Source organism: Callorhinchus milii, unplaced genomic scaffold (genome assembly GCF_018977255.1).
Source record: "Callorhinchus milii isolate IMCB2004 unplaced genomic scaffold, IMCB_Cmil_1.0 Scaffold5, whole genome shotgun sequence".
NCBI lineage: Eukaryota > Metazoa > Chordata > Chondrichthyes > Chimaeriformes > Callorhinchidae > Callorhinchus > Callorhinchus milii.
In genome coordinates, this window is record NW_024704746.1 from 8,319,723 (window position 1) to 8,344,045 (window position 24,323).

General features: G+C 42.3%; 2 protein-coding genes across 2 annotated transcripts; both read right to left on the minus strand.

Moving 5' to 3' along the window:
- Positions 1–606: 606 nt before the first annotated feature.
- On the minus strand, positions 607–4,792 carry LOC121849169 (L-selectin-like). The gene is made up of 5 exons (XM_042334961.1): positions 4,648–4,792; positions 2,961–3,146; positions 2,049–2,165; positions 1,262–1,289; positions 607–781 (listed from the first exon to the last, which is right to left on the minus strand). The coding sequence occupies exons 1-5, from the start codon at positions 4,790–4,792 to the stop codon at positions 748–750; spliced, it is 510 nt and encodes a 169-aa protein (XP_042190895.1). The 3' UTR covers positions 607–747.
- Positions 4,793–8,103: 3,311 nt separating this feature from the next.
- On the minus strand, positions 8,104–14,460 carry LOC121849170 (P-selectin-like). The gene is made up of 7 exons (XM_042334962.1): positions 14,402–14,460; positions 12,428–12,808; positions 10,228–10,335; positions 9,436–9,621; positions 9,135–9,320; positions 8,876–9,002; positions 8,104–8,107 (listed from the first exon to the last, which is right to left on the minus strand). The coding sequence occupies exons 2-7, from the start codon at positions 12,798–12,800 to the stop codon at positions 8,104–8,106; spliced, it is 984 nt and encodes a 327-aa protein (XP_042190896.1). The 5' UTR covers positions 12,801–12,808; positions 14,402–14,460.
- Between the last annotated feature and the right edge of the window lie 9,863 nt (positions 14,461–24,323).

The window sequence follows — 24,323 nt, forward strand, 5'->3', positions numbered from 1 at the left end:
GGACTTGGAGCTGATGCTGCTTGATGTGTCTTGTTCCTAAAAAGCTGTAGCTTCTTTGTGAGGTTGCCACAAAATCTGAAGTTTATTCATCCATTTGTTAAGATCTGAGTATTTTTTTTCCAAAATAAAGAACAATTATTAGTAACGAAATCCATTTAGAACTGTAGAAAACCACAGAAATTTATGGCACAGCAGAAGGTCATTCGGCTCATCAAGAACAATTGTTTCAACCCCTCTTACCTGCCCTTTCCCCACACCTCAGCAGTTGACACTTTTTTAAGTTTTCTGTCTAGTTTCCTCTTGAAGGCCAAGAAAAATTTTGGCTCAACTACCTCTCCCAGCACGGCATTCCATATCCAACTACTCTGTGAAAAAAAACTCCTAACCTCCCATTTGCTCATTTACTAAATATCTTAAAGTGATGCCCTCTCGTCACTGACTCACTGATCAGTGGAAATAATTTCTCCTATTGATGCTATCAAACCTCATTATAATTTTAAAGACCTCTGTCAGATCACCCCTCAACCTTTGTTTAGCAAAATATTTAGCAAAAGTGGGTTACCCCTCAGGATTTGACATGTTATTTCGAGGCTCTGGGTAATTCAACCTGCCACCATTGAGAGCTGAGTGTGTTTCCCATCCACAATCTTCTGCTGTACGACCCTCTCTCTCCTCTATGTTAGGAACTTACAGATATGAAGCACTTTTTACCTACATGAGCTGTAGCACACTGATTACATTACACCGCTAAACTGTAGATGTTTCTCTCAGGGATTTCCTTCTATGGAAGGAAACAAAATAGAGCCTTAGCTTGTCAGGTTTAAGTAAACATAATAATGATAATTCTTACATTTTATAAAGCGCCTTTCATGTTTGGAGAATATTTCAAAGTGGCTTCACAGGATGTACTTTAAAGTGACTGTGTTTTGTGGGTGAATGCAACAGCCAATTTGCGCAACAGTAGTGAATGGTTCATTTTACAAGGGGGATTGTTGGCCAGGGCACCAAGGGAAACATCCTTCTCTTTTCAAATGATGCTATTGGATCTAACATCTACCTGAACAGGTAGATGGGAGCTCGGTTTAACGTTTCATCCGAAGGACGGCACCTCTCACAAGGAAACAACCCCTCCACCCAGCCCTGCATTTGGAGTATCATTTTGGACAGTGTCAATCCAAATCCTAGAGTGATTAATGGATTCCTACCAGTATTCAAACAAATAAATGATTACTTATAGTACAGTATATACACAAACTATTACCTTGAAGGTGAAACTTTTTCTTTCTTAACTGAAGAGGAAGAAAAACAACAATTTACTTTTCAAACATCACATTATTTGTGCATGTCACTGCAGTCAAGCCTCGCGACTTGACATTCAAACATACAAGGAGAAAGACACAAGAAGAGAGGTACGGGAAGAAAGGTATAAGGAGAGAAATACTAAGAGAGAGATGCAATGAAAGAGGAACAATAAGTGTAGAATCATAGAATCTTACAGCACAGAAGAAGGCGATTCTGCCCATCGTACTTGTTCCAGCTCTTTGAAAGAGCTATCCAATTATTCCTATTCCTGTGCTCTTACCTTATAGACCTGCAATTTTTTTTCTTTTCCAGTACATATCCAATTCCTTTTTGAAAGCTACAATAGAATCTGCTTCCACCACCCTTTCAGGTGGTGCATTCCGGATCTTAACAACTCTCTGGGGAAGAAAATGTCTCCTCATCTCCTTTCTGGTTCTTTTGCCAATTATGTTAAATCTGTGCCCTCTGGTTACCGACCCACCCACCAGAGGAAAAAGCTTCTCCTTATTTACTCTATCAAAACCCTTCTGAATTTTGAACACCTCTTTTAAACCTCCCCTCAACCTTCTCTGCTCCAAGGAGAACAAACCCAGCCTCTCTAGTCTCGCCACATAACTGAAGTTCCTTATCCACGGGATCATTCTAGTAGGTACGAAGAGAGAATTACGCACCACAGTAAGAGTCAAGAATAAGTCAAGAGTTTTGAGAAAGGTTGGAGGAAAAAGTAATTTTTTATGAATCCTTACCCTTTCTGCGCCACATTAGAATGATCCAGATTATCAGAATCAGGAACAAAAGGGAGACCACTGCTAAAGTGATCATTCCAATATTTCGCAATTTGTCCACCCAGGAAAGAGTAATTACTAAACCAGTGGAATATAAAGAAAAGGGCAGAAATTAATTGAAATTGTTGTGAAGCACGGAGCGTGATATTCCGCTCACTTCTAAGTGGCTTTGAAAGCATAGGTTTGTGGGATTTTCCCATGGGATTCAATGACAAAACCATAGAAATGTAGAACAGAAATAGAGGCATTAGAATTTCATTGGGTCTTCTCTGCCCACTGCCTATCTCATCTAGTCGAACTGTCTTGCTCGCATCCTCTCCCCTTTAAAATGGTTTAAATTCCTGTATTGCAGATTTGCTGTTAGCAAGATATAGAAGGCTTCTCCTTCACCCTCACCATGGTCTGAACCAATCATACCTGGAACCCATTGTATTCATGCTGTAGACTATAATAACAATAATAATCCTTGCATTTGATTTAGCAATTGCCTATTGTGCTTCTCCCACAAAATATAGAGTCAATTCACTTTACAGTACATTCTGTGAAGCGCTTTGAGACGTCTAGAAGAAGTGAAAAGCACTATATCAAATGCAAGGTTTATTATTAGCACCTTATCAGGTCTTCGAGTCGTCTCAAAGCGCTTCACAGAATATAGTGTAAAATGAATTGACTGTATATTTTGTGAGAGAAAACCCGATAGCCAATTGCGCACAATAGTGTCCCACAAACAGTTGTGGAGGGGACCCGACAATCTAACTGGGCCTTCTAGTTTGAGAGGTAAATGCACTAACCACTACGCTACAGGATTCGACCTGGTGTAGTAACTACAGATCAAAAGTTCTCATCTCTGAAGCATTTCATTTTAATACATACGTTCGCAGCTTGGTGTTGGCTCATTCCAGATTCCATGATCATTACAGTGGAGAAATGTAGGTCCTTTCAGTGAAAACCCCTTCAAGCAGCTAAAGGCACAGGTTGAGCTGTAGCTCAAATTTTCGATCAGATAGGAACAGTTCATGGTCCCGTTTGTAGGAATCATCAGTGGTTGGCAAATCACATCTGGAACAGGAGAAAGATGAAAAACTCAGGGTTTTTTGAACCTTGATGATAAGGGTGAGCATCAAAAGTGTCAACTTGACACTCAACCCTCGTTGAGCTTCAAGGGTTGAGCATTTGAGTAATTCATTTTTGAATAGAATAGCATTTTCCAGGTTTTAACTTCTCAATCAATCTACAGTTAGGACAGCTCAAACGTGAATGATTTAGTGCCCACACAAATACACCCTCAGTCTAAATATAGTCACAGGTTACAGTAATAACTTTCAAAGGGGAATTGGATGTTTACTTGAAAACCCAAAATATTGCAAGGCTATGGGGAAAGAATAGGGGAGTGGGGCTAATTGGATAGCTCTTTCATAGATGCTGTGATGGGAGGATGGTAGGGTAGGTGTTTTGAAGGGATGAGATCATATGGACCAAAGGGCCTTCTTCATCTGAATTAATCGCACAATCCTGTGATAGATACCCTGCACAGATACCAACTGCAACAACAATAACAACAACAAAATTACATTTGTATAGCGCTTTTCAAGTCGGGAGGACATCCCAAGGCACTGGACAATTAGTGTTTCGGATCCGAGCTGGGGTTGGTGATTGGGGAGGGCAGGGTGAAGGAGGGTGGCCGAAGGCATCGTCGAAGATGGGGGTCTTGAAACCGGTCTTGAAGGAGGCAAGGGAAGGGTTGAGGCACAGGGTAGGGTGGGGGCAGAGTGGCTGAAGGCCCGGCGGCCAATCGTGGGGCAGGCGCAGCAGGGGATGTGAAGCAGGCCGAGCCCAATGAGCGGAGTGAGCAGGCAATTAGGAGAATTAGGAGATTGCAGAGTTGGGGAGGAGCGAGGCAATGGAGGGCTTTGAAAGTGAGGACCAGGATGGGAAGCCATTGGAGTCAGCCGAGGGTGGGGTGATGGGTCACGGAGCCCAATGCAGGAGAGGACACACACAAGCTGCAGAGAACTGGATGATCTGCAGCTTGTGGAAGGAAAGTTTTGAGGAGGCGGGAAGCAGGGAGTTTGAGTAATCGAGCCTGGTTGATATGATGCGTGTATGAGGGTCTCGGTGGCCTGGGGAGTGAGGCAGTGGCAGAGCCGGGTGATGTTGTGGAGGTGGGGGAAAGCAGAGCGGGTCATGGCACGGATGTGGGGTAGAAATGACAGTTGAGGGTCAAATAAGATGCCAAGGTTCTGGACTGGCTCAGTGAGGTGGAGTGTGCTTCCTTGGATGGTGATGCTGTCAGTGCTTGAGGTGTGGAGGCGCTGATGGGAGCCAATTAGGAGAACCTCGGTCTTGTTGACATTCAACTGTAGAAAATTATCTCTCATCCAGGACTTGATGTTAGCCACACAGGCCATAGAATTCTGCATGACTTCACAGTCAGTCATAGACAACAACAACTTGCACTTATGTAGCTCCCTTCACGGGGGCAGTGTCTCGGAGTACTTAACAGTGGCGGAGCCCGACAATCTTCGATCATTCCCTGGTATTATTGTAAGATCAAATGTACCTTCACAGGTGGGTGTCTGTGCTGACCACCTGCCAGAGGATGTGCATTCCAGTTCTTCTAATCCTTTGAGCATAAACCCCAAAACACACTGAAAGGTACACTTTGATCTGTAGCTGAACTCGGCAATGGGATGGATGCAGGCCATGATCCCATTTTCTGAATTCTGCAGTTGGTCACATCGCAAAGCTGGAATTTACATTGAAATACACAGTCAAAATGTTGTATATACAACAGCAGCAACTTGCATTAAGCAGCATCCTTCGCCCAGATCACATCTTGGAGCGCTTCACAGATAGATGTGAGCAAGAGAGGAGGGGGAATTGACCATAGATGGTGTTTTAAGGTGGAATTTAGTGGCGGGACAATAATAATAATAATCCTTGCATTTGTTATAGCACCTTATCATGTTGAAATGTCTCAAAACGCTTCACAAAATATATTGTAAAATGGATTTACTGTATTTTTGGGGGCGAATCATGGCAGCCACAGTAGTATCCCACAAACAGTTGTAACCAGATTTTTTTTGAGGGATTATTACCCCAGGAAAACAATCTGTCGATCGACTAACAACCAAGTTCCTATTAACTGTAGAGTCCTGTAGCTCAGTGGTTAGAGCACTCGCTTTGCAAGCGAGAGACCTGAGTTCAATTCCAGGCACAGGGCAAAACCTTGGGCAAGTTTCCTTACTCCACACACCTAATAATAATCCCTCCAAAAAAACAAAAAAACAATAATAAATCGGTCATTTTCAATCCACGACTGTTTGTGGGACATTGCTGTGCGCAATTGGCTGCCGCGTTCGCCCACAAATATACAATTCACTTTACAGTGTGTTCTGTGAAGCGCTTTGGGACGTCCTCCCGACATGAAAAGCGCTATATCAAATGCAAGGATTATTATTATTATTATTAACTACTAGGTAAACAGAGGAATGTGGAGCAAGGAAACTTGCCTAAGGTTTCGCCCCACCAGGAAATCAAACCCTTCCTCTCACTTTTGAGGCGAGTGCTCTAACTACTATGCTATGGATCTTCAGTACCGCATAGAGGCAAGGAGCTCCAGAAGAGCATTGTGAATGAAGGCTCGGGTACTGATAGTGGCACGGAGGGAGGCGGGAACGTGTGCAAATTTTATTGGGGGATTATTGGTCAAGACAGGACTCTTCTCTTTTCAAATAGCAATTAAGCAAACTGGTGCCCACTGAGTGAAGTGAGCAGTCGTGTCGTTAGGGTTATGAGGAGAAACTGGGGCTGTAGAATAGGTTGAAGTAGAATTTGTAATAAGTTTTAAAAGGGAACTGAACACCTAAAATGTGCCTAAATGTACACCATCTGGTACTGAACAGTAGAACCAGAGGACACGGCCTGCAGTTGGAGGATGGTAAATTCAGAACAAATCTGCGGAAACACTACTTCAGTGAGCGAGTAATAGACTGATGGAACAGGCTCCCAAGAGAGACGGTGGAAGCAGAAAGTGTTCAATCATTCAAGAACAAATTAGATAGATTTCTGTTAGGAAATAATATTTCGGGATACAATATATAGCTTGGGACACAATGTGTCATGCAACTGCTAGAATGTGGAACCTGAACTTGGTCTTCTTTTAACAAAATGAAAACACAGTAGATCCTGGAAATCTAAAACAAAAATAGAAATCGCTGGGAACACTCAGCAAGTCAGGCAGCATCTATGTAGAAAGGAAAGTGAGTCAATGTTTCGGGTCCACAACCCTTCATCAGAACTGGGGCATGTTGGGAGGGAGAGGCTTGTAAGGGCTAACAGAGAGGGGGGAGGGCAGGGCAAGGAAGACAAAGGAGAAAATGGGATAGAGGACAGGGGATGATGGATTAAATGATGCGAAACAATGGGGGGAGATTGCAACAGAGCAGGGGAATAGAGGTGTTAATACTGACAAACTGAGGGGGGAAAAATTGCAACAAAATAGGCAGACCAGAGAGAGAAAGGGTGTATCTGGACCAAGATGATGTGGTAATGGTCAGGAGAAGGAGACAGTGAGCTGGTATGGTCTGAAATTGTTGAAGTCAATATTGAGGCCAGAGAGCTGTAAGGTCCCTAGCAGATAAATTAGGTGCTATTTCTCAAGCTACAGCTCACTGGAATAGCGTAGGAGACCGTGGATGGAGAGGTCAGAGTGCGAGTGGGAGAGAGTGTTGAACTGGCCAGAAACTGGAAGCCCAGGGTTGTGCTCGCGAACAGAATAGAGGTGTTCAGCAAATCGGTCATTCAATCTATGTTTCATCTCTCCAATGTAGAGGAGACCACATTGTGAGTAGGAATGCAGTAAACTACATTGGGTGTAGTACATGTAAGTCATTGTCTCATTTGAAATCCGTGTTTGGGGCCCTGAACAGTGTTATGGGAGGAGGTGAAAGGGCAGGTATTGCATCTCCTGTGTTAGCATGGGAAGGTACCATGGGGAAGAGAAGATCTGTTGGTGGTGATGGAGGAATGAACCAGGGAGTCTCAGAGGGAATGGTCCCTTTGGAATGCTGAGTGGGGAGGGAAAGATATGCTTAATGGTTGGATCACGCTGGAAGTGCCGGAAAGGCGGAAAATTATTTTTTGGATGTTGAGGCTGGTGGGGTGGAAAGTGAGGACAAGAGGTACCCTATCACAGTTCTGGGAAGAAGGAGAAGGGGTGATGGCAGAGTTGCGGGAAATAGGACAGACATGGCCAAGGGCCTTCCCTACCAGAGTGGATGGGAATCTTCGGTTGAGGATAAAGGAAGACATGTTTAGCCTCTCTGATGTGAAAGGTGACATAATCAGAGCAGATGCAGGGGAGGCGGAAGAACTGGAAAAAGGCAATGGTGTCTTTACAGGAGCTGGGGTGGGAAGAGGTGTAGTCCAGGTAACTGGGAGTTGGTAGGCTTGTAAAAGATATCTGTTGATAATCTATGCTCCAAGATGGAAATGGTGGAGTCGAGGAAGGGAAGGGAAGCGTCGGAGATGGACCATGTGAATGTTATGGAGGGATGGAAGGTGGAAGCAAAATTGGTGATTTTCCAACTCATTGCGAGAGCAGGAAGCAGCCCCAACGCAGTCGTCCATGTATCTGAGGAACAGGTCAGATAGCGGTCTTCTTTTGCCCAGCAAATTCTTATGTTCTTAAATATATGTAAAGTGTGAGGGAGCAGGCAGGAGGCATGGAACAAAATTGAATTTCTGAGAGGCAGCACAGGCAACATGGACCAAATAGCCTTTCTCTCATGTTGGCAGGTGGTGGTATAAACTGAGTGTACCTTCACAGCTGGGTAGGTATCCATTTTCACTTCCTATCCATTCTCCAGACTCTGAACACTCCAGGTGGTCTGTCCCAGAGAAATTAAATCCTTCAGGACAGCTAAAGTCACAGACTGAGTTTAAGCTGAAATGGCCAAGAGGATGGGTGCAGTTCATGTTCCCATATTTTGGATACTCCAGAGTTACGCATTGTTTAACTGAAACACACATTTGACACAATTCAATACCAAGAAAAAAACCTAATGACAAATGAGAATTAAAACTTTAGACAAATTAGACTGTATTTTTTCCCTTTTTTCCCCTTATTCCCAGATTCTTTTTGATTAGCTGAGTGTCTGACATATGCACAAACACATCATTGTGGTTAAGAATATCCAAACCAATTTGAGAGAGCTTTTATGCCATCTACACATGGAAATTCCTGTGTCTAGAATGGAATGTGCTCTCACTTCCCTAGGAATGCACCCTGCTTACCTAATTTCAAAGTGAATAAGATACAGGGTTTATGGATCCCAGAGTTGGGTTACTGGGGTTAGGCTGCTGGAGTTTAACCAGCCAAAACCTTATTGTCATCAGCTTCCCACTGCTTGTCCAGTGGGGACCACCCTACGCATTAGGGTCTTGGTTCGCAGGGTTAATAGGAGCTGAATGGGAAGAATCCCTCCCTTCAGTGATTGGTCTGCCTTTCCACGTCCTTCCGATGGGCCAGGTTGGCTGTGCTGTCATCAGCAGTGCCCTGGTATACTGCGGACCCACCTGGTTCAGGAGCAGGACCACCGAGATTGCCCAAGGTACAGATAAACCCAGTTATAGCCCCACCCACTTTGCTCTTGTTGCAGAAGTGCTGCTGATGTTACTTTGTGAATGACGAGGTTCCCGTGTATTATTATCAAGTGATTTCACCTTGACAGGTGGGTATTTTTCCCAACCATTCTCCATTGGCTTCACATGTCAACAATTCTGACCCTTGGAGCTCATAGCCAACAGGACAGGTAATTTCGCAGGTTGAGCTGTAGTTGTACTTTCCGTTGGGATGCATGCAAGCTGTGATCACATTCTGATCCTCATAGAGCAGAGGCTTGCATAGAACAGCTGAAAAGTACAGTGAACATATTTAATTATAGGACAAAACATTGACGATATTTTATAGCTGTAGCCAGATTAGATTGGCTTTGTTCCTTCTTCTTTTTCAAGTTCTCAGATATAACTGTAAACTGAGTCTACCTTCACAGGTGGGTACTGCTGCTGTCCATGTTTCGGAGCTTGTGCACCTTATACTATTTGCCCCTCGGAGATTAAATCCCTCAGAACAGGTAAAGTTACAAGTTGAGTTTAAGCTGAAATCTCCAAAGGGATGTAAGCATATTCTGTTTCCATTTTCAAGAGTTTTCAGATTCGGGCATGAAACACCTGAAAGAGACACTGGTGCGAGCTCAAATGCACAGAACATTTTGTACCATTCAGTCTTTAACACATTGTAAAATCAAGCCTGCGCTTCTTGTGGAAAGACAAGTGGAGTCTGTACCTTTACAAGTTGGTATATTTCCGTTCCATTTTCCATTGCCTTTACACTGCAGCGTGTCTAGTCCCTGGAGCTTAAACCCTTCACCACAGCTAAAGCTACAGTTTGACTTGAAGCTGAACTGTGCAATGGGATGCGAACAGCTTATGGTCAATCGTTTCAGATATGTCAGATCCTTGCATTTTATTGCTGAAACATACATTTAGCACGTCAGGTTCCACAGACTTAAAACACATTGGTTGACTGCCCCCCAAAAAACAAGGTTAACAATAAAATAATAATTCTTAAAGCACTTCCCAGGATATATGGTAAAGTACAATAGCTGTGCTTAACAGGGTTATCAGCTTTTGTGTGCAAACCAAATTTGCACACGACAATATCCCACAAACAGCCACGAAGTGAATGGCCAATTATATCTGAGGGATTGTTGGACCAGAACACTGGAGAAACTCCCTTATCTTTTTGAGCAGTGTCATGGGATCTTTACCATCCACCTGAACAGGCAGACGGGACCTTGTTTTAATGACTCATCCAAAGGATGGCACCACCAACAATGCAACACTGCCCACCCACAGCATTATACTGGGATGTCAGGACAGACGATATGAATTCCAAGTCCCGCTGAGTAGATTTGAACAACAACCTTCTGACTCAGAGGTGAGGATGCTTCCAACAAAGCAGGCTGATACAAAAGATCCCAAGTTGTGGGAGTCTATTTCACTGAAAGGGCTACTGATGCCAAATCCCCTTTACGCCCTGGGGTTTTTTTCAGTTTAAAGTAACGAGAACTCTTACCATGATCACACCTAGGCCTTTCATAACCTTCATTGCATTTGCATGAATAATTTCCAATATGCTCGACACATTCACTGTGGCTGCTGCACGAATCATTCTGGCACAAAGCTGTTAAAGAAATTGGCATAAACAAAGGAGTTTACATCTATTCAGGGAAAAACAGACTCATAAATAAATCAGCAAGAATGCCCTCAGCCTGCAACAAGATGGGTGTCTGATACATGCAGAATCCTATCGCCATTTTTAGGAGTATCCAGACCATGTCCGTGGAGATTTCCCTGTGTTTGGAATGGAGTGCCCACTCTCTCCCAGGAGGGATGCACTCTGCTTACCAAATTCTGAAGCATCTTAAACGTCTTGCAGTTGAGGTGGCATTTTATGCAAACCAATATCCGTCCCACAAACAGCCATGGAGTGAGTGACCAATCTTATCTGGGGGATTGTTGGCTGGGACACGGGGAGAGAGAAATTTCCTGCAGCTTGTTGATTCAGCATTGCCCAACCCTTTGTCTTACAGGGTTATCAGGAGCCAAATGGGAAGAATCCCTGCCTCCAGTGAGTCAAGCTGGCTGGACTGTCAGCAGCAGTGCCCTGGAATACTGGGGAACAACCTTGATTCTGATAATCCATTGCAGGCATGGTACCTTGGAGCCATCTCAGCTGAAAGAGATCCTACTGACTTCCCCTGCCTCCCACCCCAACTCTGCCCCCCTCCCCCACTCCTCCCCCCCCCCCCCCCCTCCCTCCACCCAGTCTGTACAGTCTTCACAATCTATAGTAATAAATTCTAACCAAGATGGGTTAATACTTAATCTACAAATTTCCATGTTTCTATAATTCTACCTCAGTACCAAGAACTGGCAAGGGTTGGGAGGTATTGAATTTTTTTTTGTTACTGAAAGTTCTTGGATCTGTTTAGGTCATTCTGGTACAGCGACTGGAATGGCCTCAAACTCCAGTCATCGCATAGGATTGTTTAACTTGAAGTGGTACGTTTTAATAACTTGACCCAAGTTTAATCTAATTCTCTATGTATGATTCACAACCAATATAGAAGAAAAGGAGATGAGACTTCCTTCTTATGGAAAGCATAATGTCGCTTGAGGTGTCAAGATTTTTATGACGAGGCATAAGAATAAGAAATGTACCTCTGAGCATATCTTGTGAGTCTAGTCATTTACTCTCAATTAAGCAAACAAATTGTGATTCTATACCACTGAGCCTCTGCTTTAAAAAAAATTCCACCCACAAAATACATAGTCAATTCAATTTACAGTATACTCTGTGAAGCACTTTGAGACATCTCAATGATGTGATAAGGTGCTATATCAAATGCAAGGATTATTATTTTATTTGTGATTTTCCCCTGAAATCACTGATTCACACTGGAGTGCAGTTCCATTCGTCATGTGCGAGCCCAGACAGAGATTGACTCAGGAATGAACTGGGAAGCTTTTTCTGCTTGTTTGCCTAAAAAATGCACATTCACTATGCTTTACAATGAATCCTGGGAAGTGCTTTGAGGCATCCTCCCGACGTGAAAGGTACTGCTTCGACCAACATAAGGCAAGTTTCCTTACTCCACACTCCCTTGTTTACCTAGTTCATCTAGCAGTTAGTCAATTGGTAGATCGCTTTCGGGGGTAATAAACTCTTCAAAAGAAAATAATAATTTGGTCAATCATTCCACGACTGTTTGTGGGACACTGCTGTGTGCAATTGGCTACCATGTTTCACCCACACAATAAACTTTACTTTTAGTCAATGTACTTTACAGTGTATTCTGTGAAGCGCTTTGAGACATCTTGAAGACTTGTTAAGGCTCTATATCAATCGCAAGGATTATTATTATCAAATGGAAGGATTATTTTTACTTGCTGGGAGGGATGAACAAAGCAAAATGCTAGGATTATACTGAAAGGGTTCACACATGATCACATGGTGAATGGACCACAGCTTTGAGCAACAAAAATACATCAGCCTCTGTGACTTCTTGATACTGCTGTAGCCGAATCACACAACACATAAGACTGAGAATTAATCAAGGTGATTTGACTCTTCCTCTCATTCCATCGCATGACATACATGCTTCTCTAGTTAATGCGTGGTTTAGAGTTAGATACACACTTTGGCATTCAGAGCTTGTTGAATTTGCTCAATAAACTGTAATAATGTATCTGCAGTGAGTTCTTATTCTTACCTTTATAGCACAGTGCTCTTTTAGTCTTTGTGCACGGATCATTATTCCACATTCCTGTGTCCAGTGGCCTCTTTATGTAAATCTCTACACAATCTTGTGACCCAGGAGTTGGTTCATCAGTAGCCCATAGATTTACTTTTTCATCCAATGACTTATTATTAGCAACCCATGTCCAAATATTGTTTATCTTTCTAATTCCAATCCAGTAGTAATTTCGATTTAGTGGTACAACCCTATTCAGGTAATTATTTTCTGCAACATTCTGTATTGCAACCAGGTCTGTTGCAGTCTTCTGGCAGTACTGTCTGGCATCTGTCCAGGCCATGTTGTCATTTGAATAGCTGTATTGCCAGCCACAGGCTCCTTCCCCCATCAGTAACTCTGTGAAAATGACAGTATAATGTCCCGTTAAGGGTGAACTTACTTGAACATAATTTATTTACAGATTTGTGCAATGATTTTCAGGACTCTCGGGCAAAGAGCTATGCTTCATCTGGCTTTGGCACTTATGTGTCTATTGTTGCTTTCACAGGATAGAAGAAAGAACGTTGCCGAGCAACAGAGGTAAGGTCTCCAGCAAGAGATAAAACTTTGAATCAGTTGGTTTCAATTTCACTTCTGATTCAGAAGGTTTTGGGTTCAAGACCCAAGTCAGGTCTTTGAACTTGCAGTGTAGGCTACCATTCCTAACAGCAGTCGGGGTAGGAGTTAGGGTGCCATCTTTCAGGTGAGTCATTAAACAGAGGGCCTGTCTGCCTGTTTAGATGGGTATTAAAGAGCCTATGGTACTATTTGCAAAAAGAAACGAGTTCCCCCCGGTGTCTTGGCCAATAATCCACCTGCATGGATGTTTGTGGCTCATTATGTGTGTAATTCAGCTGCTCCACTTACCTGGAAATAAACAACAATTACACTTAAATCCTGTGATGCACTTTGAGACATCCTCCCAATGTGAAAGGCGCTATATTGAATGCAAAAATGGAGCTTTGAAATCAATCTGCAGAACCCTGGTGAGACAGTGGAGCTTGGCGAAGAGGGTTGATGTAAGGTAAGCTAGAGGGAGTTCAATGAAAACAGAGCTTTATAGAAATCTATTCTAAAGAGAGATAGGCATTGAAGTAAGGGATCAAAGATGGCACCCGAACTCCTACCCCGACTGCTGTTAGGAATGGTAGCCTACACTGCAAGCTCAAAGACCTGACTTGGGTCTTGACCTTAAAACCTTCTGAATCAGAAGTGAAATTGAAACCAACTGAGTCAAAGTTTTTTCTCTTGCTGGAGACCTTACCTCTGAGTTGAAAGGAGAGAACCCAACAGATATATTGGGAAGTAGAGATATGGCAAAAGGATACAGCATTGGGATGACAAGATCTGCAAGACACTAACAAATTTGTGACATAGGCGCAATGGGCTGAGTGGCCTCCTCCTGCTCTTGTTTTTCTACTTTCCTATATTTCTTCCATGTGGGCTTTGAAAGTCACCTGTTTAAAATAAACTGTTGAGTGGAATTAATGCCCAAAGTGCTATAGTCCACAGTCTGTGTTTTTTTTACCTGCCTTCAAAGGAGGTAGTGAGACGATTGCTCAGAGGAATACTGAGAAACCTCACGAAAACATGGAGAAAGTGAATAGTCAAGAGTGTGATCAATAGGATGAGTTCTTAGGAAGAATGGAAATACTGGATTGGAAGTGAGACTTGGGAGATGGAAAAAGGGATGTGTCTCAAAGCGCTTCACAAAGACAGAGTGAGAGCCTGACCTGGGTGGGGTTAGTTGTTGAAAGGCACAGTCAATGAGATATATTTTCAGACAGGGTTTGAAAGTCGACAGGGAGGGAGTTATGGGAAGGGGTTTTGGAAGAGAGTTCTGGAAAGCAGGAGCAGCAGCTGAAATCTCTGGCGATGCGCTACATTGTTGGATGAGACATTAAGAATAAGACCCTTTGTTACCCAAGTAATAAGCGTAGAAGTCCTTACCATAGAGAATGATTAAAAGCCAATGGAGTGCGGCAACCCCCTGAATCTGAAGTCGTCTCTGTTTAGCACAAGATGCCTGTAGGAGGAAGCCACAGATCTATATTTTGCAATTCAAAGTTAACAAAATCAGTATATAAAGCCACAAGAACAAACCAAATTCACCTCTTACATTGTATACAGCTGATTGAATTTGTTTTTTTTCAAGTAGAAATAGCACTCTCGCCTCTCAGTCAGAAGACTGTGGATTCAAACCCCATGTAGGGACTTGGAACTCATATAGCCTAAGGTTGCACTCCAATGCAGTGCTTGGAGTGCACTATATTGTTATATTGTTGGAGGTGCCGTCCTTTGGATGAGACATCAAACCGAGGTCCCATCTGCCTGTTTAGATGGACGTTAAAGATCCCTTGGCGCTATTGAGCAAAAGAAAAGGGAGTTTTTCCCAGTGTTCTGGCCAGCAATCCCCCAAATAAAATTGGTCACTGATTTTATGGCTGTTTGTGGGATTTGATGTATGCAATTGGCTGCTGCATTCATCTACAAAATACACAGCCACTACACTTTACAGTAAATTCTGTAATTTGGAGGCATCCTCCTGACGTGAAAGGCCACTTTGTAAAATGCAAGAATTATTATTACTAAAACTAAAACAATAGAAGTTTTATGAGCAAAAGAGGACCATTTATTACGCACTCTGGACACTACCCTGTGTGAGGGGCGCTATACAACAACAATAACTAAATTACATTTGTGAAGCGCCTTTCAAGTCGGGCAGAGACGTCCCAAGGCGCTGGACAGACAGAGTTACAGACCCGAGCTAGGGGTCGTGGAGGGCGGGGTGGGGTGGGGGGAAAGCAGGAAGATCGAAAGCACGGTTGAAGAGGGTTTTGAGATGAGTCTTGAAGGTGGCAAGGGAGGGGGGAATGTGAATACAATTTTCTTCTTTGCTGAAAAAAAATCCCCAAATGTTTAACGCTTTTTAAAAAATGAATTTCTAAACCATTGATTTAAAGCATAGATTTATAATACAAGGCAAATGTTAAAAATATGTTCAGACAGCATCGCTGAAACAGCACTGTACTCATGTGTGGATTTCTTCCCTAACCACTACTTTGGTAATGGTGAGAACTCTTGCTACAACATGCAATATATAAATGCAAGTTGTTCTTGTTGTCTGCCTGATGCTATCTGTTTTACTGAATTGTTCTCTCCTCTATTAATCCCAAATTTGTTTCTTTACCTCGTAATGTTTTTTTGCACTCAGTTGCTTATCCACTTATCTTTGAACAATTCTGATGTTCAATTCTCAATACAGTACTAGTGGTAAGGAATGCCAAACCCTAACAATCCTTTGAGTGAAGAAATCCCATCTAAACTCACCCTAATTTTTTTGCCAACAATCCTGAGCCTACTTGCCAGAAATTCCCCAAATACAGGAGATGGTTTTCCATTTACTCTATGATAATAATAAATATAATCATTACATTTGACATAGCACCTTATCATATCAAGACAATGTCTCAAAGCTTTCACACGATATATTGTAAAATGAATTGACTATGTATTTTGTGGGCGAAATGCAGCAGCCAATTGACTAACAACCGGATTCCTACTTGCTGCTAAGTAAACAGAGGAGTATGGAGCACGGAAACTTGCCTAAGGTTTCGCCCCACATGGGATTTGAACCCGGATCCTCTCACTTGCTAGGTGAGAGCACTAACCATTACGCTACAGGATTCCATGAGGCATGTCCCTTCTGTATCTTTAACTAACTTCTATCATATCCCCCCCACCACCCAATCAATTACAAGGAAATGCAAGTTAGCCTTCCTAGTATTAAACCCCTCTGCTCAAGTGGAGCAATTATGATAAAGTTTTGCTGACCTGCCCACAGGCAAAATGGAAACAAAACAACAATAGGTTTTGAGTTGAAGAGGGAGAAACCAAGGGGTTTTTGTTTCTAGTTTCTATGCTCAATAAGCACCGGAAGATTTGTTAAATTTTAGTCATTTGCTTAGAAACTCCCTCTAGATTTTGCTCTGATCTCAGGGAGAATAACATGCCTTTTCGCTTCGCAATCACTTTGCAAACAAGAGGACTTGGGTTCAGTTCCCGGGCTGGGCGAAACATTAGGCAAATTTCCTTACTCCACATGCCTCTGTTTATCTAGCAGTAAATAAGAACCTGGTTTTTAGTTGATTGGTGGATCTGTTTTCCAGGTGTAATAAATCCTTCAAATTTTTTTAAAATAGTAATTTGGTCACTCAAATACATGATTGTTTGTGGGACACTGCTGAGCGCAATTGACTTCCGTGTTTCACCCACAACTACACAGTCAATGCATTTGACAGTGTATTCTGTGAAGCACTTTGAAATGTCTAGAAGACGTGATAAGGTGGTATATCAAATGCAAGGATTATATTATTATCAATATAGATCTTGTTGCTGACTTATGTTGGCTCAATAACAACAACAAATTGCATTTGTATAGTGCCTTCCACGTCGGGAGGATATCAGGAGGACATCCCATCTATATTTGTACCTAATGTCTACCTTGGTGGCAGGACTAAACACCTCCAGGTCAGAAGGTTGTGAGCTCAAGCTCCAAGTCAAGGTTTTCGAGCTAATAGGCTGATACTTCAGTGCTTTCTTGGGGGAGCACTGCATTGTTGGAGGTGTCATCCTTCAGATCAATCATTAAACCAAGATCCGGTATGCCTGTTCATGTGGACATGGCACTATTCAAAAAGAGAAGGGAGTTCCTGGCCAACAAATCTCCTATTAAAATTGATCACTCACTCCATGATTGTTGGACATTGCTGTGCAAAAATTGGCTGCCGCATCCACCTACAATCACACATTCATTTACAACATATCTATGTCCTCCCGATGTGAAAGGCGCTATACAAATGTAATTTGTTATTGTTATCTCTCTGAAATGCTTTGAGACTCTTTGATATTTTAAGCATAAAATCAATTGCAATTATTTTTCTCTTTCAGTTTATTGATTTTACTGTGGGTGTTTTTTTTTTTAACTTGCCACAGTTTCTTTCAACTTTCTTTCAATGTTATTCGTGTCTGTTAGTCCCAAACAGTTCATAACTAAATAAAAAATTCACATATAATTCTTCTCTGCTCTGAGTACATCTGTTTATTTTGTATTTCAATGTTTTTTGACACTGAAATAGGAAATAAAATCTCAATTTTTATTAATTTAAATTAATTTTATTTATAAAATCTCCATTTTAGAGATTTTATTTCCTATTTCAAAATAAAATAGGAATAGATTTTCAATTATTCCATTAATAAAAGCATAAACCAAAGCAGAATAATTAATGTTCCTTACCATTTCTTGTTGCCCAGGAGAGACTCGTTTTCAATGCTTCAATTCTTCATCCAACTATTCAGTTTGAAAGAATTACAGCTTGCTTGGACTCCAACCAGTACTACTCTGAGTGAGACTGTCCTTAAAGTCTAAGATTGCTGTTGGCACGTTCAGTCTTATATCCCCTTCACAACTACTTCCTACCAACCAAGGGTGACGTCAAACAATTAGCATTAAATAATTGAGTGTTTCTCCTACAATTCTCATAATCAAAACCACACAAGATAGATCTTATCTTCTGTTGGGAACCCATTCAACTACAAATGATTTGATTCAGTCTCATACACATCATCAAAGTTGAAAGATTATCAACATGGTTCACTAATCTGTGATACTTGCAGAAAAAGGATTTGTAAATAGTGAACCCTTGAGCTATTCATTCCTATTCCGTAAACCTATCATACCCATCATCGTCCAGCTCCACTGGCTCCCCATTGCTCAGAGGATAGAGTTCGAAGCTCTCCACGGTCTTGTTCCTCCTTACTTCTGTGACAAGCTATCTCCCGGTCCCGGGATCCTAAACTGTGAAACGCTCTGAGACACCATCCGGCGTGGCGGGCACTATATAAATCCAAGTTGTTATTGTTGTCCCTACAGAAATGTCCACTCCCTTCGCTCAGTGGGCTCTGACCTGCTCCATGTCCCCCGCCTGGCCTGCCCCACCCTTGGTGGTTGGGCCTTCAGCCTTTCTGCCCCCACCCTTTGGAACTCCATCTCACAGTTCCTTCACCTCGCTCTCTCCCTTGCCTCCTTCAAGGCCCATCTCAAGACCATCCTCTTCGACCGCACCTTCGGTTATCCTCCTATCCCTCCCCTTCCTGCCCTCCGCCCCTCCTGATCTCAAGCCCTAGATGAGGTCCAAATCCTTGACTGTCCAGCTCCTTTGGCTATCCTCCCAACATGAAAGGCACTATACAAACGTAATTTGTTGTTGTTGTGAGTCAATTCCTGTGTTAACCTTTAGGCTGACAGTTTGCGGAAGCACAGTATTGTCAGAAATTCCATCCTTTGGATGAGACAAACTGAGGTCCCATCTGCGTGTTGAAATGAATTTGAAAGATCCCGTGAGACTATTCAAAAAGAGAAGAGAGTTTCTCCCGGTGTCCTGGACAATAATCCCCCATATTAAAAATTCACTTCATGGATGTTTGCGCCTTATTGTTGTGCCCAAATTTGCTCCAGCCTGGAAGTAAACAGTTACTCTACTTATATCTTGTGAGGGGCTTTGAGACGTCCTCCCGATGTGAAAGGCACTGTACCAATTGTATGGATTGCTATCATTATTGTTGTAAACCGAGGATGAGGATATTGAAATCAATAAAACTAATCATTCACTTCATGCCTATTCGTGGGATATTGCTGTGTGCAAATTGGCTGCCATGTTTGCCTTCGGTCAGTACACTTGACAGCAAATTAACTGTGAAGTACTCTGAGACACTTTGACGCTATACCAAATGCAAGAATTATTACCATTACAATAATTTTTGATTCTCTTTTCTTAACAGAAATAGGTCCAACTCGCTTTCAGATAAACAGAGAAGAAAATGTTTGCATTTTTATGGTGTCTTATTACATCAAAACATCTCAGAGTGCTTCAGAGTGACTATTTTTCGTAGATATATGCAGCACTTACTTGAGTCAATAAGGGCAATTTAATGCTATTCAATTCTAAGAAAACATCCAGTGGATTAATCCTAACTAAGAATTTAGTTGAGCAAACAAATAAAGCAATTTCTGATCCCAAAAGACAATCAAATAAAAAGCCCTTTCCCCCACAAAACACAGTTGCTGCACTTTACAGTATCCTTCCAATGTGAAAGTTGCTATACTAAATGTAAAGATTATAGTTTTATCTCTTCCTTCCATCCTACCATCTTCCTATGACAACTACAAGCCTTTTGCTGAATGAGTCGCCATATTCTGGTTTCTATCAACCTTTCTGGTAACTTGTTCCAGCTGACAGCATCACCATCCATGGATGAACATTCCACCTTGCTAAGCCAGTCCAGAACCTTGGCATCTTGTTTAACCCTCAACTATCCTTTCTACCCCACATCTGTGCTATGACCCGCTCTGCCTTCCCTCAACTCCACAACATCGCCCGGCTCCGCCACTGTCTCATGCCGCAGGCCGCCGAAACCCTCATACACACTTTCATTACGTCGAGGGTCGACTATGCAAACTCCTCGCTTGTCGGCCTTCCCAACTCCTCCCTCAATAGGCTGCAGATCATCCAACACTCTGCAGCCCATGTCCTCTCCCACACCAGGTCCATGACTGTCACCCCCATCCTCGTCCGACTCCACTGGATTCCCATCACACAGAGGATACAGTTCAAGATTCTGGTCCTCACCGTCAAAGCCCTCCATGGTCTTGCTCCTACCTCTGCGACCTCCTAACACCCTACCATCCTGCCTGCTCCCTCCGCTCAGCTGGCTCTGGCCTGCTTCACATCCTCTGCCTCACTCGCCCTACCATTGGCAGGTGGGCCTTCTGCCACTCTGCCTCCACCTTCTGGAACTCCATCCCGCAGTCTCTCTGCCTCACCCCTCCCTTGCCTCCTTCAAGATCCATTTCAAGACCCTCCTCTTCGACCGTGCTTTCGATCACCCTGCTTCCCCCGCTGCCCTCCAAACTTCCCAAAAGTCACTGTATCAATATTGTTGAATTGTAAATACTTCCTGATATCTAACCAAAGCTTGTCCTTCACCTGTGCTTTCTTGTTAATAATAATAATAATCCTTGCATTTGATATAGCACTTTATCTTGTTGTTTTGTTCTGCTGCTTTGACACATCTGAAAGTATTCTTCTAAATTTGATATCTGAATCCCATTTAGAATTGTTTATACCTCTAAGGTCCTCTGTGATCTGTGGCTTTTGAAGACTGTTTAATCTATTTATCTTTCACCCCTCATCCTCTTACACTTGGAGACTATTATATTGGTAAATCTACTTTAAAAGGCCTTATGTCACAGTGACCAAAAGTGCACCTGCACTCAAGTGTTGCTTAACTTTGATGCAAAGAGCACAGGTCCATTTGAGCATAACGTCTAAGGATCTGAGCACAGCTGATTTAGCAATCAACCACAATATCCTGTTTGCTTATTTTATTGCTGCCTCACATTGTTTGGACATAGAGAATGATAAACCAGCCTCTGAGATCTTTTTATACTCACTTTGTAAGTTCTATCCCATCTGTGGAGTATACATACCTACCTATTTGTACTTCCTACATATGGTACTTTTAGAATATAGACATGCAGTATATTGTCATTAATGAACATTATTTGCTAGAGATCAGCCCAGCTGGGTACCTTGTCAAGCTCTCTTTGTAAGATCTTGTTTGACTCCGCTGATTTCATAGTTTCCCTCTATCTTGGTGTCTTCTGCAAATGTAACTATTGTGACGTTGCAACTCCAGGTCATTCATATACGCAAGGAACAGGATGGGCTCCAGCATGGATCCTGGTCCTCACTTCATGGCTTTTTGTGGTGTGCAAATTCGCTGTAGCTTTCACTTAAAATATGCAGTCAGTAACTTTACAATAAATCATATGAAGGGGTTTAAGACGTGCTCCTGATTTGAAAGGTGCACAGATTATTATTATTATTGTTATTATTACTGTTATTATCTCTTCCCATTTTGACCCAGCTCCCCTAATCAGTTCTCCTTGTTTCTTTTTCTCAGACAGTTAATAATCCACGTCCATGTCTTATCCTTGATATTGAAGGACTTTATGATCTGTCTCTCAGAGAAGATGTAGATTCAACACTGAGACAGTTGCCTTGCTAATGGGAAGCCAGCGAGTGTGGACAGTATTAATCTTGGGTTTGTAAAAGATGCTCAGAGGGATGGGATGGAGAATGGTGGGCGATCTTACATATCAATACCACGAACGTCAACTCACCATGGGGCTGCCCTACTAAAGATGGTCAAAATGATCCTGTCTGAGATACACATACCATTAGTGTTTGAGAATACATTTGTGATATGTATCTACAAGAAAGGTTAGCTAGACCAAGAACCATTGAGGGATCTCATTGGTTCCAGTGTCTCGGTAGATGGTGCGTCAAGTAGACATGAAACATATGATGGCTCACGGCGTAATCAGAAAGGAACAGGCTGGATTTTGTTCTCATGGGGAATGTGGATCTTCTCGTTCTTCTGTGGTGTATAAAGTTCTACTTAGTTTTCCTATTACTGTGGCAAGACTAATGGTTCTGTAGTTGTTGGGAATTTTTCTGTCACCTTTCCTGAAAATGGAACAGAACACAAGTCCAAGCAGCGAGCTGAGCACGACGATAATAATAATCCTTGCATTTGATATAATGCTTTATCACATCTTTGAGACGTCTAAAAGCACTTCAAGAATATGCTGTATATTTTGTGGGCAAAATTAAATTCCTAATTTTTAAGGGTTTAGAAGAACAACTTCGCCCATTAAAATGAATTGCAATAAAGTGTTTGGAGTCCCATAGCCATAGTGATTAGCACACGCTCCATCACAAGCGAGAAGACCTGGATGGGATGAAACCTAAGACAAGTTTCCATGAAGGGAACTCTTGAAAGGTGGAACAAGTTACACAGTTTGTAATCAATTACACTAGTGAGTGTAATTGATTACAAACAGAAAAAAAAGACTTTTGTTAAATTTTACCCAACGGCTGAGTTACTGGACAATCCCTGGCAGCAGTAGGCCTACACAAGGTCCTGACCCCAGCCTGAGTCAGGTAGCCAAATAGACCAGTGTCTTATTCCTATTCTGCGGCCAGTGGTTTATGTGAGTGATCCCCAAACACGAGTGCTTTCAGGATGTTGTGAGGTTAGATCAATCAGTTACTAAGGAATGGGACCTCACCATTATGGTAAAGGGCCATTAGGATCAAGGGATTTCATCTCGGAGTGAGTGATATGAATCAGAAGCGCACGGCCCCAGAAAACCAGAGGAGAAATTGGTTAAAAGAATGATCGGTAGATAGTAAAAAATATTGTGGTGGGATAAGGGAGAGGTTTTACATACATAATTGAATATTCAATGGCAGAGTGGCTCAGTGAGCTGAATGCCTTCTTATTTCCAAGGTTCCCTTTTATTCACAGACTCTACCTTGGATATAGTCACATGGAAAAACTATGAGTTGGTCTATTGGGGCATCATCTATCCCATTAAAGCATGGAAAAATTGCCACCTCTTTGCCATGTAGGTAGCTCCACAGAATTAAATTCTAATTTTTTAAGGGTTTAGGAACAACTTCGCCCATTAAAATGAACCGCAATGAAGTGTTTGGAGTCCCGTAGCAATTAGCACACGCTCACTTCGCAAGCGAGAGGATCTGGACAGGCCGAAACCTTAGACAAGTTTCCTAACTCCACACACCTTTGTTTACGAGCAGTAAGTTTGGAACCTGGTTGTTAGTCGATTGTCGGATCACTTTCCAGGGGTGGTAATTTTTTAAATAAATAATAATTTGGTTACTCAATCCATGACTGTTTGTGCTGTGCGCAACTGACTGCCGGTTTCGCCCACAAATCACTTTACAATATTTTCCATGAAGCGCTTTGAGACGTCTCAATGACATGATAAGGTGCTGTATCAAATGCAAGGATTATTAATATTATTATTATAGTTATAGTATGGGTTAATCTAAAGAAAAAACATACAAAATCAACTTGTTGCGTGTTGTTTGGTTCCTCCCTGGAGAATGGCAACCATGCTCCAGTTTAGCTGACGTCTAAACAGAGACGCTCAGCCGGCGCTGGAGGAGTGGGAACATTGGTCACACACCCCTTGGCCCAGGGGAGAGCCCAGCCCTCAACAAGGTCGTAGGCTGAGAAAGAGGTGGAGGAAGTGAGTGGGAGAAGATAAAAATTAGGCAGTGCCGATTAAATCTGAGGGTAGCATGCTCTTAAATAAATCATTATGAGATCAAGAGTTCTTACTTAACACAAACACAGCTTTAACTTTATAATGTTAAAGCCACAAAAATAATTATTAAGTTCTCTGAATTGTATAGGAAAGGAAGTGGACTGAATGTATTGCATTCATCTGATAGAATTTTCTGAGCTTTGTTTTGAAACTGTTAATTAGGTGTTGAATAAAGTGCGTACAAAAGCTCATTTACTACTAATGTTTTCCCCTATGTTCTCAAATCATTTCCCATTTTCTTGTCATTTGGGAAAATCTCTCTGGTGGAAATCAGGCATTTGAGTCTGGCTTGCAGTTATTTTGCCATTTCCTTTGTGCTTCACCCACATTTAATTTAACTACTCAGGCCCATATCACTATTTGCAGAATAGATTCCAACGAGGTAGTAGAATTCACTGAAATGATCAGCTTGGTCTCTATCACTTGCGGTAATCCATTGCTGTGCGTAAGAGTATCCAAACCAGCCCGAGTTGTACATTATCACCGACACATGGAAATTTCCCTGTGTCTGGAATGGAATAGGTGCTTTCTTCCCAGAGAGACGCACTTTGTTCACCTAATTTTGAAGAGTATTAGGCGCAGGTTGGCAAGAACCAAGGATTGGGGATCCCA